This window comes from Gigantopelta aegis, chromosome 6 (assembly GCF_016097555.1).
Source record: "Gigantopelta aegis isolate Gae_Host chromosome 6, Gae_host_genome, whole genome shotgun sequence".
In the NCBI taxonomy this organism is placed as follows: Eukaryota; Metazoa; Mollusca; class Gastropoda; order Neomphalida; family Peltospiridae; genus Gigantopelta; species Gigantopelta aegis.
The window spans coordinates 83,096,863-83,114,895 of NC_054704.1; the positions used below are offsets into that span (position 1 = coordinate 83,096,863).

The 18,033-nt window shown below is 34.7% G+C and overlaps 2 protein-coding genes across 2 annotated transcripts in view; one reads left to right on the plus strand and one right to left on the minus strand.

The window, feature by feature from the left end:
- Positions 1-357: 357 nt before the first annotated feature.
- On the minus strand, positions 358-11,222 carry LOC121376167 (myosin regulatory light chain 12B-like). Its single transcript, XM_041503976.1, has 5 exons — positions 11,177-11,222; positions 9,218-9,438; positions 7,080-7,241; positions 6,160-6,227; positions 358-4,256 (listed from the first exon to the last, which is right to left on the minus strand). Exons 2-5 carry the CDS (start codon positions 9,399-9,401, stop codon positions 4,161-4,163), a joined length of 510 nt encoding a protein of 169 aa, XP_041359910.1. The 5' UTR covers positions 9,402-9,438; positions 11,177-11,222; the 3' UTR covers positions 358-4,160.
- A 4,286-nt stretch (positions 11,223-15,508) lies between these two features.
- Positions 15,509-18,033, plus strand: part of LOC121374926 (mediator of RNA polymerase II transcription subunit 23-like) — a 63,631-nt gene continuing 61,106 nt past the window's right edge. The window contains exon 1 of the mRNA XM_041502067.1: positions 15,509-15,639. Within this exon, the coding sequence (XP_041358001.1) occupies positions 15,586-15,639 (54 nt within the window). The 5' untranslated portion in view covers positions 15,509-15,585. The remainder of the gene's footprint in view (positions 15,640-18,033) is intronic.

Genomic DNA, 18,033 nt, shown 5'->3' on the forward strand with positions numbered 1-18,033 from the left:
CTGCGTTAGGCCTTTTTTTTAAGTTTGGAAGTGTTCTTTTTGTCTGGCAGGAGACACTACATTATAATATTGTGCCATGTTATTTTGGAACAGGTATAAGTGGGAGAGCACTGGTTATTTTACACACCTAACGGTCAAATACGAAGAAACGACACATAGGGAGATAATTTAAACATGAACTTAAAAAAAAGTAAAGACTATTTCTATATTTTCACTGTAGCTAAAATACAGTGAAAATATGACTTTTCACTGGATATAATTTTTATGGTTTCTATATATATATATATATACACACACACACACACATATATATATACACTTCATTGCTATGTATATAATAAAATTAAAGAATAAACATGATGTAGTAAAATTTATTCAGTAAATATATAAATGGTTATACAGTGTACATGTATATCACATGATAAACAGAAAAGGCAGCATACAGCATACCACTGTTCGGTTATTACAAGCTTTGTTAAGTATGCCAAGCACAGATGTTACAAATTATCCACAGTACATTTTCTGTAACATTACAACATTAGAGAAAAACACTTGCGCACTTAAGTTTTTTGGTTGGTTTGTTCATTTTTAACCAATAATGCATATCAAAACAAGTTATTTTCCAATACAGTACACATGGTATGAATGGTCCCAGTACCAAAAACATATACCAATAACATTAATTGTTGCAGACAAAGACATTAAACATTATAACAAAATATTGTAACAGTCATGTATATACAGACCACACTGGAATGTGCTTTTTCATCTACATGAGAGCCAAATGTGTCACTTTAATAATAATAATAATAATAATAATAAAACAAGATAATATTAAGTCCTGAACAACTGGAATTTTAGAACTTAGACAAGCCAAAATAATCCATACATGGTATGTGCAGTTATTTCACAAAAGTACTTCTTACATCTCAAATGACGAGTGAACAATATGCAACAAATACGACCAAATACATTAAATATAAAATGCAAGATATATATGGATAACTGAAATGTACGAGCATGCTAATAACAATACAAGTATATACATTGCATCTACAAAGCTATAACTATTGTTAAGTATTTTTAGTTCTACCATAGTGATTCCAGATACCTCATTAAAAAAAGAAAAAAAGGTGAAAAATAGGGTGGTCCCCCCCCCCCCCCAAACTCCTGCATACACAGTTATGAAGTGTTCAATGGCATGATCAGGAAAGTTTGTTGTAGGGGCATAGTGTGGGAATTTATGTGTTTTTTAAATGCTTGAAAATAGAACCAAATGTGATGCTAGAGAGCAATACACCTCCATAACCACATATTAGGATGTTTGTTTTTGTTAACACTCCCCCCAAAAAAACTTAACTTTTTTTCCCCACCCTGGTTATACCACCAAGTTGTGTGTACCAGTAATTTTATATCATGAAGGTACCCGTATCCAATAAACTATACTAGTTCTATTTGAACATTCACTGTTTTTGAGGTAGATGTTGACATAATTTGGGGCTTAACTGTGGTTTATATTTCATGATGAAGTTAGCAACATAGTTTAAGGTTAGTGCTCTAATCATAAATGTTGATGCCCACCAAAATATGAAAACAGTCTACATTCTAAGCAACAGGTTTAAACAATATGTTTAGTAATACTATGATTAGTAATACGTTTATACTTGGTAAAATAAAGATTTCATATTTTTAACTCATCAGTGGAAGACTTTTTCTTTTATTATTATTATCTCACTTTCTCATTCTTCAAATGCACCATCACTTTACCATTAACAATATATTTTGGACCCAAAATATATGTTAATATAATAACTGGAATGCACACAACCTTACAACATGCCTATTGAACAATTACTGCAACATGCAATATGCAAACAAATGTCCGATAGGAACAAGTTTTCTGTAAACAGGGATGTCAATGTTGAAAATGAAAAAGTTACATGAATTACAACTCCTGCATTTCTTCACAGTAATCAGTAATGCTGTGAAGTTTTTAATTTGCCAGGCCACTTTTTTGCTATTGACTATATTTGACCCCCCCCCCCCCCCCCCCCCCCCCCCCAACCTCTGCATGTTTTTTGCAGTGGACATTTTTTTAATTGCAGTGGTAGGACTAAATGATAAGGGATTCTGCAACTTCTGCCATTTAAAGCAGTGAGACTAAATTTAATACTTAAAAGAGTTATCTTGGATATAGACTAGAGTACAGATGTTTTTCTTGCTGGTTTGGAATATAAAGTAACACAACTGAACTGTGAGACTCGCATATTGTTGAACAGTTCACACCCCACCCACCCACAATTTGATTTTATCTGATATTAATAATATATTATACTGTAGCATAAACAGCAATGGCATATACAACTAACTGAATATTAGTATTTGAATGGAATAATAAGACAAATTGGAATCAGTAGCAGTCACTTGCACCAAAACATTGTTATAATAAAATAAACACTGTTATAATAAAATAAACAAAGTAATTATGTTTGGTCCCAGTATCTTGGAAATTACAGTTTAACAAATGAACAAGTTTAGTTAGGAACTGATCCTGGTATTCCTAACAAAGTGGTTGAAATTGAAACCGAAAATAGAAATCTGAATGTTACTCTGTCAACCATGATTAACAAATAATGCTGGCGTGCATTTAAATGCAGCACATCAAAATCAACAAATTTATCTGAGGAATGTTGTTAAGTATACATCCTACTGATGTCATGTATAAACATCTAACCTGAAAAAATACCTTTCCACTTTAAAAAGATTTTCAAATAACATTATGGAATTCAAAAACAAATAAAAATAAAGAATGCTTTCTTTTTTTTTAGAAAGAAATATATAACCTAACATCAACATAATCCCATCTCTGTTCATAATGTATCAAATATTGTATTTGAAGAATGTCAAGATTCAAACTGAACAATAGGATAAACTTGGAATGAAAGGTATAGTTAGAACTGCTCTACCTATAAAAATACTTAATAGCAAGTACATTTATATATAATATACTTATGTATATATATTTTAACAAAATTCAATATAATGAATGTTGAAATAAGCATATTGGATATCGATAGGAAAAAACAAAAAACAAAGACAAAACCATGCTAGACTCAAAGCTTTAAATTATATAAAGTCTGAAGACTTTAACGTCACACGAAGTGCATGCAACAGTTTACACTTTACAAAAAGTCTGGATATTAAGAGTTTTAAAAACATGGCCCCGAATCTTGTTTACAAAAAGACAAAAGAAAAACCCCACATAAGCACAGCTGTAAGTTGTACTAATTAACTACAAGACCCAAGACAGCATAATAAATCAAGCCAATATTCCATGATATATTTTCTTCAATGTACAGAGATATGGACATGACCAGTGTAAAAAGAAAAAAGAAAAAGAAAAAAAAACGAGGCGGATGTTACAGTGCATATGTGTATGATATTTTTGATATCCGAAATTCCTGCCTTCTCTAGCTATTCCATTAACACTCTGACCTGACACACTGCATCACATTCAAGAAAATATGTCCAATGAATACTCTGTGAAAACAAAAATAAGCACCTTGGTTAGAGATTATACTCTCTTCTTTTAGGACAAGTAAAGTGTACAAAATGGGAGATCACATTTTTTGACACCATCATTAATAAATGTTATCCTTTTGGGTGTAGTAGGCTAAAATAGTAAATGGTGTTTAAGGTGAAATAAAGATAAAATTTTGAGAAATATTTTCAATACTAAATATTTTACAGACAATAAACATTTTATTTAGGCATTTATCGTAAACATGGTGGGTTTTTTTACATTTTTCTTTTTAGTTTTGTTGCTGTGTCATGAGTGCAGTGTAAAAAAAAAATTATATTTATAAAATTTTATATATAATATTTAAATATTTAAAACAATAATCGCAACTTTAATAACTGCTTTTTCATAATTTATAAAATATTTGTTTTAAAAAATTAAATACTTTAAAAAGACAATGAAATAGTGACCTCTTTTAGACATTACTAGAAAATTAACTTCTACCAACAATAATTAATGATAATACAAATAAGAATAGTTTTCACTGTTAATGCCCACAGCAGTGTGTCAGTCAGCACATGTTATTTTGTTTTACAGATGAAAGTATGTGTAACTACTAAATATTAGTAAACATGAAACATCACTCGTCTTTTTTGCCATATTTCAAAATCCGAGTGAATTCCAAGTAATCAAAGTTCCCTCTCTTGATTGGGGCATCTCTAAACATTTCATCCACCTGTAAAAGAAACAAAAACAAAACCCCACATCAATTTTAAAGATCTAAGCTGTAAACAAAGAATTTGTCTGTATTTTGTTTCCACATGGTTGTCCGTGTATTTAAGTTAGTGTAAAGACTTTTGTACTTATTAATGACTCAACAAATATAAAGAAGAAATGTTATACATATTCAATTCTCACAGTTAGGGGAGATAATTCACTACGTGAGTGGATATATGAAATGTAAAAGTGTTTTGAAGTAAACACTGATGTAATTATTAGACAGAATTTAAAATATGATTTTTGGACTTTGGTTACAATTTTAAACATCAGATTTGTGACTTAATTAAACACAGATTTTACAAATAATTAAACAGAATTTTAAATATTTTTGGGCTTGAACTCTAAGGTCAATTCATGTGATTTTTAACTAGTTAATTTACTGTTAGTTTACATGACTTTTATCAGTGTAACTGTAATTTACTTAATCCTAACACATCTGTAGTATAGTTGGATTTGTGACTTAATTAAACACCGATTTTACAAATAATTAAACAGAATTTAAAATATTTTTGGCATCAACTTTAGGGCGATTCATGTGTTTTTAACTAGTTAATTTACTGTTAGGTTTCATGAATTTTATCAGTTTAACTGTAATTTACTTAATCCTACCACATCTGTATTATAGTCATATACCATATTGACAGACTAAATGTAATTTAAACAAAATCATTTTGCAATGAGATAGCATTTTTTAATTTGACTATATTGTACAGCAAACCCACTGTCCAAAAATTCTAGTCTAAAACATTTTTGGAATACATGAAGTTCTGGAATATAGTTCTGAAGGTCCAGAAGTTTGCAACTTTTAATTTTATAATGTAATGATTCCCATGTAACCAATTGGCGGTTCTTGTTAAATTAAAGCTGGGCAACCGACATGTGAACAGAATGACAATTTGTGCAAAATATTGTTCCCTGAAATTTAAACTGTTTATAACCTTAATGTGACATAATTGTTAACAGAATTTTTTTTTTGTGTAATATCCAACGAATAATAGCATTCAATTTCTAAATTTGATATCTCAACCCCTGAGATGTACTTTTTCTTTATTGTTAAAAATAAAATTTACTTTGTGAACTGAAAACAGATTAAAAGTAAATATTAAAACAGTAACTGCACCCTTTAGTACTAAGTATCTGAATCTCAGCATCATCGGGCATGATCGAAAATAATGTTAATTACCAGCATTAAGCGAGTATCAACTAGGTCATTGAACTACTGACTGTTCATAGCACATGCATTGCAGGGACCATTTGATTGCAGGGGGGTGACAACTTGGTATATTATTGAACCGTGGATGTGGTACATTACGGGTGTTTTATTTTCAGTAAAATGTTTAACATACACTCCTACAAGTCACTTGAAGTCTTATGGTGATAATGAGATATTTGTAGATATACATATATACAGAGAGAGAGAGTTCCGATAGTTTAATCAACATTATATATAAGACTCCATCATATGTGGTCATGGGATAGAAAAAGTACACTCGAGGTGGTGGAAATTTCGACCTGGGACAAGGCTTGCAGAGTCCCAGAGTCAAAATTTCCACCACCAAGGGTGTACTTTTTCTATCCCACATGACCGCATTTGATGGAGTCTTTTTCTCCCATCCATTCATGTGTTAACTTCACGTAACATACTTTTAGTCAATGAATATTGCCACTGGTATAGATAAATCTTACAGCATATTGGCAAACAAAACAAATAACACTCATCATTCAGATTTACTTACAATCTAGAGTTGCAAACATGTTAACGGTAAAATTGCTGTGGCAAATGCCATGGGCACTATTTTACCAATTATTTGCTGTGGGTTTTTTCTTAATTGCTTGAGTTGTATATAATTGTAACTTACCTCATCTTCTGAAAAACGGTCACCCATTGTTGTTAGCAACTCTCTCAGTCTGTCTTCAGGAATAAAACCTGTAAAATAGCAGGTCACAAATATACTCATTGAAACTGAACTGTATTATATACATAAACCTGCTGAGATTTTAATTTATCTGTGACCTTCAAAGAAATGTAATCAATAAAATTACCATTGAAATGGGCTTACACTGAGAAATATACTTGAAAACTAAAGATGTGACATATAATCTCCTCTGAATGGTTTTGAACCTTAAACCCTCAAGACAAGAGACTACTAACTGAACTAGTATGGAAATTCTAAAAAACTGCTGCTATGAGCACTTTGTACCATCATCAAAAGCAATGGAAAGTTGAACTAGTTTCATAAAAATGGTACGACAGGCAAGCGATTATAGTATTTTATTTATTAATTATGAACCAACTACAACAAAGCTGCAATGCTTAAGGTGATATCAAAACTTACAACTTGTAATTTTCCTTCGAATTGGGTCAGCAAGTGATCTATGTTACACCTGAACTTAAATGTCACAATGAGCAATAAGACGTTAGCAACATATAGTTTAGATTTCGGCACGCTGCTTGCATTAATTGTCAGTTAATGATGTATTCAAATTCACAATAATGACTGAATCGTTAATCGAACCAGCAAAGATGTGACACAGACATTTCAATGATTTACTCCAGAACTGGGGGTGGGGGTATTTACCTCCTCCCTCCCCAAACCCGGTCTTGTATGATTATGTTCTTACGCTAAGAACACATCCTATCCCTGTGTCCCAAATGTAACATTTAAACCAGTCTCTTCTCTGTGGGGTTTGAATCAGTCACTCACTTATATTGTGCAGTAGAAATTCACACTTGCTTTTGCTTCATACCAACACTACAACAAAACCACAAAGTACATACCAGTATTATCTTCATCAAAACAAGCAAATGCATTTTTGATAACATCTTCTGGATCTGTGCCGTTGAGCTTTTCACCAAACATTGTGAGAAACATTGTAAAGTTGATGGGACCGGGAGCTGCATTCATCATCTCATCGAGGTATGCTTCAGTAGGATTTTTGCCTGAGAAAAAAAAAAAAAAATTAAGGAAAGAATTATATATATATATATAATAAAATAAAAAATAATAATAAAAAAAAAACCTTGAAGAATAGCATTAATCTTTTTGGTTTTACAGGTAATCAGTAATTACTGCCTGTTGTTTTAAAAACCTGATTTCTGTAAATAACTGCTTATTTTCCACATTTTAATACCCCCCCCCCCCCCCCCCTTTTCAAATGCTATTAAGTTTTACAATAAATGGTGATTCGCTGTACCAGTACTACTATTACTTTCAAATTGTTTGAGATTTTAAAAAAATCTCGCTGAGAAATATTATTGAGTTGAGATTTCAATTGTACATATTCAAAAATAAATTAAAATGTCTGCTAAACAAAATGGACTTATTACGTAAAGAATAATTTGCGGATGGGAGCCAAAATGATACCCCGAGTAATTGTAGTTCTCAGCAGGCATTGAAACAAGTCGAGAACGGTTGTTCAGTTTATCAGGTGGTTATCACATGTTATGAAAGTCAAGAACGGTACTTCGTTCTCCACAAAATCTTGACCCCTAAATTTGGATTAAAATTTTGTTTCTTACTTTAATATATTAAACACATATAAGTATCAGAAACAACGAGAACAGTGACATGAATGAACAACAAAATACCATGGTTTCCGTGAAGGGAATTTATAGTAATAATGGTATTTGACCGGAAATAAGCCCAGGGGGCCAAGACAACTCATTGTGAGCTTGGCACGGGGTGGGCTTATTCCCAGACAAGGGGCCAGTTTTGTTGAAACATTTTTTAATAATAATAATTAAAATAAATAACAATACTTAAATGAACTAGGAAGAAAAAAAAAACGTTTAGTAGCACATCTATTAATTAGTGTTCCATTTGTTATTAATAAATAATAATTGTTTATTAATTAAATTGTGGGTTTTTTTTACTAGTATCTAATTATCAGAAACACACCTTCTATGTTACAATTACTTACCAGTGCTGTTTATTTACATCCAAAATTTAATGCTGAGAAGACTTAAAACAACAGCAATTAACAACAAACTCTTTGTATACACACGTTTCTGACACAGGCAGCCAGCTTACACTACAAAGAATTGTCAATCTAAGGTCATTGTTCTTAGCCAATCAGAATAAGGTATTTGCTTAATTAGCATTAACTGCGGACCCAGTGTGGTGGTAAAAATAGACATTGGTTTTTAGTTCATACTTGGGCTTGGATACTTCAGAGAAATACTGCAGGCAGGAAATTGAAAACAATGTTACACACTGTTATTGTTAGACAGCTAAATCTCACTGGTGGTAAAATATTGTGTTACATTTGTGTTTAATTATCTTTTAAATGAACTTTGAGCAAACTTGCAATTTCATGTTATTTACAAGGTGACGAAGTTGGGGGTGGGCTTATTTATGAATGAGGGCCTAATTTCTTAAATGCTATCAAAACGGAGGTGGGCTTATTCAAAGACATGGGCTTATTTCCGGTCAAATACGGTAATTGTAAACTTAATAAATATGTCTTAACAAAGTAAACCAAAGATTAGCAAACCTGTATTTTGTGATAACCTCTACATTCTGTGCATATTTTAATGCCTGCTCAGCATCAATCATTTATGGTGACATTACACATTTTATTTGCGAATAGGAAAGAATCAAGTAAATTATTAAAATCAAAGGTCAAATTTAGGGATGATTTTTGAAAGTATAGGAAATATTGTTTTAATTATAGACTGTAACAAAGGATGAAAAACAAACAAAGAAACACTATTGGAAAATATTATTCCGTATATAAAACATGATCCGTATTCACCATATTTAACTAAGTCATATTTGGAGATTTTACCAACTTTATGACATCCTAAATCCAGAATACTTATTTAGTTAAGATATCCCTGCATACAATTATACCTATCAATATTTTGGGGAGGAAATAATTTTAGAGATTAAATTTTAAAAAATAATTTAAATATACCCATAGAAGCAAACATGTCATGCAAATCTTCCTTGTCGACAAACCCATCTCTGTTTTGATCTATCATGTTAAAGGCCTCCTTGAACTCCTGTATTTGCGACTGGTCAAACATAGCGAAGACATTTGATGTCGCACGCTGGGCCCTCTTCTTGGTCGTCTTGCCTTTGGTTTTTCTGCTCGACATTTTGTTATGTGTAGTCGTCTAACAACAAAAATGAAATCTGTAAAACAAAAAGGTAAATCAACATGAAGAAGAGGTGTTCAAGTATAGACCATCACGGTGGAGATGTCGGACTGAATGGGTACTGTAACTGTGACGGTGTGAAGATCGTTTATTTGCTGCACCTTGTCGCATTTTGTTTGAAGTAACATTTGTATAGAATTTACATGGCTGGCAAATTGGCGACTTTGGCATACATTTAGATTAATGTTGGCTGCTCCAAACAAATATTATTTTTCAGTGTATTTTCCGGTGAAGTATGACCCAACCTCCCTAAATAGTTGAGATCCCCACCCTTGTATAATTTTCAGCACACACGCCTGACAATAGAATTAAAGTTATACGCTTCAACAGTTAGTAGCACATGTAGTCATACTGTTAGAGTTAAACACGGGTGTTCAGGGGCGTGCGCAGGAAATTTTGCAGGGGGGGGGGGTTGAGGTGTCTGGTGAAGCCCGACACCGCGAGCGCTGCAGGCACGAAGCCCATGGCGGAGGGCCTGGGGGGACCTCCCCCCGAAAATTTAAAAAAATTGACCCCTTCTAGGGCTATTCTGAGGTGTTTTCTGCTGGCTAGCCGAGCTGCTTTCTGACAAAAAAAAAATTTGCCTTGAGCGGGGGGTGTTTCGACCCCCAACCCCCCCCCCGCCTGGTGTTCTCTGAGCTTTGATCCTGTCGCATGATTTTGTGGCACCACTGTCGCTTTGAACTCTGATACTTAACACTTAATTATTATCTATGAACAGGTATTCCTCAAGTTATTCACCATTCATCCGTAATTGAGTAAAATGCAAGTTGTCACTATTATTAAAAGGCGACACAGATTTCGCCTTACTGTGACTAGCAAGGCGAAGTCAAGCTGGTCAAAGCAAAGTTTTGGCTCTTTTGGCTCACTTGTGTGAGCCCTGGTTAGGTATATTGGTGGGTCACAGATTATTAGCAACCACACATTGCTTGCGAAATATGCATGTAAAAGCAAATCGAAAGAAGTGACTAGTAGATCAGTTTCTTTTGTTTTTGTACAATCGTAGTTTTTGTATTTTTTCCCCACGTGTCATCAGGCTCACCCAGTGTAATTATTTGGTGGCCAGAGTCTAGAAATATCTAGAACTCCTGCAACATGTATTCAAATAAATATAGCATAAATACACAACTGCAATCAAATTTAAAGGTATTTTAGCAATTTGGAAAAAAACTACAAAAACCCCTATTATTTTCTACCAATTGTTTGTTTAACACTGAAGTATTTGGGGGGGGGGGGGGGGGGTGAGGAGCTGCATATCTGCCAGTGTTTTCTTAGAGTAATAAAGGAAACTGATGTCTGAGTCAGTGATGAATCATAAGCTGTCACCAATTTTTCCTCTGTCCAGTCCATTAAATTTAAAGTTAACCCACTTCTAAAACCAACACCAACGTATTATGTTACAATGGACGCATATGCACCCCAACTACTTTACAGCAACATATTTTCAATTGTCCATCTATTGTTTACGACAGCTTTGAAACAATGAGGCAGAACCCACCTGTGACAGATCGGGCAAGTGAAATTGAAAAGACGGAAGCAGAAATAGGTCATCGGCAACTCAAATGTTGATAAGCTTAAAATTAGTTTAAATCTAAATAGTAAAGAAACCAAAGTTCAGAATTACAAAATAGATTACTCCATAAAAATACGATAGCAACAACAAAAATAAAACAACACCCGGAAACAATTAGTTTGATAAGTTCTTGTTAACCCACCTGTAAAGACAAAACTGCAGACAGGAAGGGAAATCTTGTTTTGCGCATGCGTTCTACCTCGTACCGTGATGGTCTCAAAACATTTACACACAGGATCGGTTAATGACGTAAAGATGGAATGCAAGCTATGTTAAATATGTCATTATAGTAATATTAGGAACCATTCATGTCACTACTAAAGAATTTACTATTATTAAAACAATTAACGACAGTGATGATCAATCCTATAAGCAACACACAGTAAATGAAGCATTTACAGTAGCAAGTAGGCTACATGGCATGCAATAGGCCTATATAGCCTAAGCGCCCCCCCCCCCCCCATAAATACAACGGAAAAGGACGCTGCCATCTTTGCATACCTGTCAAGTCTCATGCATTTGACGTGAGACTCACGCATTTGTAACAAAGATCACGCTTTCACGCAACGCTACTATAATCTCACGGGTTGGGGTGGGGGTTTTTTTTTGGGGGGGGGGTGTTTTTGTTTGAATAAAAATATTTTATAATCGTGGTTTGTATTTTAGAGCTGAATGGAATTATATGGATAGTATCCAGGGTATCTGTATTCGTTACCTACTAATAGTAATACAGCATATGACACCTGCCCTCTAGTACCAACACGTACTCGGTATAATAGTAATAGGACAGACTTTAGGAATAGTCATCTTTGATCACGATTTTAAAAATGGCCAATCCAGAATCACAAACATCCTGCAACAAATGGGAGTCAACTAAGGAACTAGGGCCTCTGTCGACACGAGTCAAACTCGACCCGGACCCGAGTAGCCTACCCGACACTAGATAATAATGAGACTAAGGAATAAAGTAAAGTAGTATTATGGATCTTAATTCCAACGCTGAACATGGATGCCAAATCATGCCATTGATACACTGACCCATCATATTGCATTCCACACTGTGACATTCAGCTTTTCTTTTCCCTCCATGTCTCATAGCTCTATAATGTAATCAGCGGCAAGCATACTATGACAAAATGACGTACAAAATATAATTAAATGAGAACGCTCTTCCTTGCACGGGTACTTGAGTCCCATACCCGAGAAGGCTACTCGAGTACTCGCGGAGACCCTATAAGGAACTGGGTTAAATAAAACCCCAAAAAACAAAACAACAACCAAACAAAAATTCCCCCACCAAAAACAAAAAACTGAAAGTGACACCATGAACTACAATATACAACATAGAAAGTAAACATCATTTCATCATCCGAGTTAATAATAGTACTCCCAAATTACTGCCTGAAAATGGTAGACACTGATGACTGTCCATCTTAAATCTGAACGACAAAACCATTTTCATCATCAGAATCGTATCTCCACACAAGGCAGTCGAAATAAAATGTTGGCAAGGTTGTGATTGCTTCCACGAATCGCTGTCAGGTGCCTTATCCATAGAAGGGCTGCCACTCTTCAGGACACTACATCCGTATGTCGCTACCCCCAAGACTAGTTGGACACATCGTAATCTTGCACCAGGCAGAGCTCAATGGATATATATGTGGGTGGGGTCAAAGAGAGAGAGAGAGAGAGAGAGAGAGAGAGAGAGAGGGGAGGGGGGGGGGGGGGGGGGGGGGGAGAGAGAGAGAGAGAGAGGGGGGGGGGGGGGGGGGGGAGGGAGGACTGGCACGTATGAATCGCTGCCAAAACAGTAATAATATCAGGTGTTCACGAAAGGTGAAAATACTTCCAAATAACTTTTTATTCAGAATCATTATTCACTAAGTGAGAGGATTACTTAACAAAGTAATTAAATTCCTTCTTTTTTATTGACCCCAGAGCAATATGGCCATGCCAAGATTTTTAAATTCCCTTTTTATTTCTTGTTCTAACAGAATGTTAAAAAGCTTCCAGAGATCTCCATTTTGGGCTTAAAACACAAACAAAACAACATGTTTTTACCTAGGGGGTGCTTCTTACCCCTGGATCCCGGCTTCTAATTTTTTCAATTCTTAGAATTGCAACATGTTGACAGCTCTGCACGGGTTACTACTTGTAGCCTACACACAATATAACAAGATAACTATGTTTTATATAAAAATAATATACACATAATATTCATAAAAAGTCTTAGGAAGAACATAATTATTGATAATATTTAATAAATTATTAATTTAAAGGATATGGCATAAAAATGCAGCTGTAGCCTAACAGAACGAATTGGCTATGATTGGCACCATTTAGGCTACTTTATGAATAAAAAGGAAACATCGTTTTCAGAATTGACAAACTGCCATAAACTGATCTTACTCTCCCACATAATTGGCACATGGTTATAACGTTTTGTAATGTCAAAAATGTGTATGTGAGATTCGAAGACGGCCATTCAGAAATCTTAGTCCCCACTGGAGAATTCTCAACAAATTTCAGGGCTGAACAGTGTGCCATGTTAAAAGCTAGAAACGTTTTGGCGGATAGAAATAAATACAACAGAAACATTGTCTTTCTTTGTGACTGCAAATCAGTATTGCAAGCCCTCCACGAGGCAACACCGAAAGGGAAATGCAAAACATGCTTAACAGCCTGAATACCAATTATTGGTATTATTTCTGCTCACTGTGGCATTATCAGAAATGAGAAAGCCGACCAGTTAGCAAAAGAAGGCAATCAAAAGTCACAGTATCTACATCAGATGTCCTATGATGAAACAAAAACACTCATCAAGAGAAGATATGAAAACATTTGGAAATCCAGAACAGGTAGTACATACCCATCGGACCCAGTGTGGCACCTGGAAAGAAAACAGCAAGTCCAAATTCAGGACTGAATATTGTAGACTAAAGGCTCACCTCCATCGCCTAAGGCTCAAACATACAGGAGAATGTCCCTGCAACAGTGGATCTCAGACACCTGAACACGTTCTTCAAAGCTGCCCTCTCCTCCAAAACATAAGGCAAAATATCTGGCCAGAAGAAAATAGCATCAAAGAAAAGCTATGGGGCAGCCCTGGTGAGCTCCAACTGACGATCCAATTCATTGATGCAGCATACCTTAGGGTTTAGTGAGCATATGAAACCGAACGAGAAGAAGAAGAAAGAAGATAATCCCTTATAAATCCGGCACTGCCTGAAACGCAGGACCCGTAGCATGTGCAGCATGTGCTACTAGGATATAAACCGGCTCTGCAAAGCTCAGTGTACGGCCACCATACCAGGGCCGTAGCTAGGATTTTTTGTTTGGGGGTGGGGGGGGGGGGGGGGGGGGGGCAACTGAGTAGTTAATAGTCTAAAACTCCTTAAACAATTAAGAAGATACTTTTCTTTAAGTTTCTATAATGCTTTCCGGATTTTTTTCAGGAAGGGGGAACTGCGCCTCCCCCCCCCCCCCCCCCCCCCCCCCCGTAGATACGGCCAGGCATACCTCATCTTTAGAAACTGTCTCATGCGTAACACCAGTTACATCTAATTTCAGCATCATATAACCGTCCGGGAGATTGTTAGCTTTTCAAAAAAAATTAGGGTTTCTAACAAAACCTTACATGTTTTGGTAAACATCAATTTCATTGCAACTAGAATATGAGGCGCTACGCCTTTTACCGCTGTAGGCCGACTGTCTGGTTGTGCTGATACGATACTTACATATCAATTTTTATTAGAAAATATTAATATCATCAGCAATTGATTTGATTAAAGAGTATGAATGAATGAATGAATGAATGAATGAATGAATGAATGAATGAATGAATGAATGAATGAACGAATAAATGAATGAATATTTAAGGACACTTCAGCACAAAAAAGACATAGGCTATTGGGAGTCACATCTATGAATGAACTGATGATCGATATCATTTGATATACAAATTCAAAAGTTAAATTAAAACACGTTGTTAAAAGCAATGCGAACCCCCTCCCAAAAATCACCGGAATATACAATTAAAATTTAGAATGGAATTCAATATATTTGAGAAAAATCAAAACAAGTTACAAAAACTAAAATATATTTGCTTAAGATGATTGCATTCCACCAAAATGTGGTTTACCGTCTGTGGACCCATTGGGCTGTTTCTCGTTCCAGCCAGCGAACCACGACTAGTATATCAAAGACCATGGTATGTACTATCCTGTCTGTGGGAAGGTGTATATAAAACAGTCCTAATTGCTACTAATGGAAAACTGTATTAAAAATATCAGTTTTATGAGGAAAATGTTAACTTTGTTGGTAATGGGAATTGAGTTGGTCCAAGATAACCTAAAAGCCATTGACAATTCTACCGGAAGCAGAAATTCATAGACTGGTTATTTGTTGTTATCAAATTATAATGGCTTGTGTGCTGTTAAACAAAGGTCTAAAATACAGTTTTGTCAAAATGGCCAGAATTATTGCAAACATTTTGGTTTCAAATTAAATTATTGTTGATATTTTGCAGTATTGTGTAAAATCTGTATCAAAATGAGTGTGAAATCAATAGAAGAACAAGTGAATGATGTTGTTTCTGAATTACTGGTAATGTAGCGTTCGAGGCTACTCGACCCCACTACATATACATATCGTCAACGTCCTTAACTCAGTAACTGCGTTACGGTTATGATTCCAACTCCGTTCAGTTTGTTTTCTCGTGCACGTTTTGCGAAATAGACTTCCGAATGGTTGTCGTCTGCATGTCGTGGAAGGACTTTCCTTTGGCCATGTCACTAACCCTAACTCTATTTATGATAAGTATTTATAATGTTCTTTATACGTGACAGTGCCGAAGAAAAGTCCTATCAAAATTTCTGATATCGGGTCCACATGACTCGTAGAAAATTAATGAAGATGAATTAATATTTGGTGCCAGATCAACAAGGCCAAATAATTTGTTTTATGATTTTTAACCACCCTGTTAGAATTTGTTTTCAGTTATTATATTCGATCTGCATTAGATATGCTACATTTTTGTGCCTCTACTGTAGTGAATAGTACAGTGCTGTCCGGTGTATCGACGCACCTAAGCTTTCAAGGACCATTTTCTATGTGAACATTGTGAAATATTTAATAAAATGCGTCTCTTGCCAATGAAGAAGTGCATAATGTGAAATACACTACAAACTGTTTTATGTCTGTAGTAAATAAACATTTTAAAATGGTGCATAAATATAGGCACCCCCTTGTATCCAAAACGATTTGCATGTCCGGTGATTCGGCGCAGTAGATGTAGATCGTTGACCTGCTATTTATAAACCGCCCATGACCTCACTTTTAGCCCATAAACGCTACACTATTGTCCCAGAATTATTTTAGTACTTTTTTGTTTTGTCTTGTTAAAAATATTACTATGAAAATGAACGATCACATATGACCCATCTTATGATCAGTTTCGGAATCGTTTTCTTGAGTGGCACATTACTGCAGATGCATACATTTTCATTGTCATGCATGGCTAAGATGCCTATATGGATTTTATTTTTCTCGGGTAGATTGTGCACATACGTGGATCTTATTTTGCTTTTATTTTTTTTAACAATGTGACAATTGTGAACTGGAATGACTGTCAATTAAGGTGTAAAATTTTCGTTTTGTTTGCATTTGCCTGTGTTTTCATTTTCGGCTTAAATAAAAAAATAACCGAACAAAAAGAATTACATATACTATAATTTTTAAAATGCGGGAAAGATGTTTTTAGACTGGTTTTAACATTCTTAATATCAACATGGATGACCTACTTCGCGTTTATAAACACGAAAACAGGTGAATGATTTATTTTGAAATTATTATATAATTATTGATAATTCTAAAAAAAAAAAATTAATTGCACCCTTAAACAATAAATATGTTAATAGTTGATTAACCATTGAAAAAGGAATTGAACTTTAATCGTTAAAAACTCCGACAACATGACAACTTCCTAAGCATACTCAAGCAAAATACCAAGTGTGCCGAATCACCGGACGTGCCGATACACCGGACACGGTTGTATTCATAATTCATTCATAACAATTGTAAATAATTTTGCGTGTATAAATTGTGTTAATTAAGAATCAATTCATTAGAAAAAAATATATTTTACAAACTATTTACTGGTATGAACGCAATGTCTATCAGTATTGACATCAATGGTTAGCAATGGGTATTGGTAAAACGAAAACTAGTCCAGAACGCTTGACATACTGAATTTTTTCTTTAAAAAAAATATTAACAAAGTTTTCGTCAACAATGCATAGTTAAGAGACACCTGTTTTTGTCATGTAGTGACCTTAAAAATGGAAAATGACAAACTGCATATGCGTCATATCTAGCCAATTTGCCAATTGCGAATTTCAGGAACAATTGGTGAATTTTATTTTGATTTGGCAAAAACATTTCATGTAATAATTGGTATTTTTTTTTTAAATAACGGTGGATTTTGCATATTTAAAGATAATTTGGCGAATGGTTTTGCTCACCCTGAGCTAGCCCTGTTCGCGGTACAATACTTTTTGCAAACATATGCACCTGAACGCAGCAGGGTGTGCACTTTATGGTCGCCCAATCGCCCATGGTGAGTCAAAATAGCGTCAGGCAAGTCAAAACCTTATCACGTGTCACCCGCCTGGTGACCGAAAATCTCTGCATATTATATTATGTATCAAAATGCAAATAACTAATGTTTGTAAAACCATTCGGAATGCCTCGGCCGGTTTTGATTATGTATTCGGAAAACCTCGGTCACGTAAATGTATTCGTAGGTTCAATCAATATGCTTTCTATTTAGTTACAATCGTAACAACTCGTCACATTCCGCTACACTATATTTCGCAGAAAGAGTTTGTTTACGAGCCTGAGGTTTTCCGAAGTTACATTGTATTGGAACATTTTCGTTTCTTACGGAATATACCGAGTCTACTATACAAAACACCCAATCGTCACTGCAAACGATGTCAG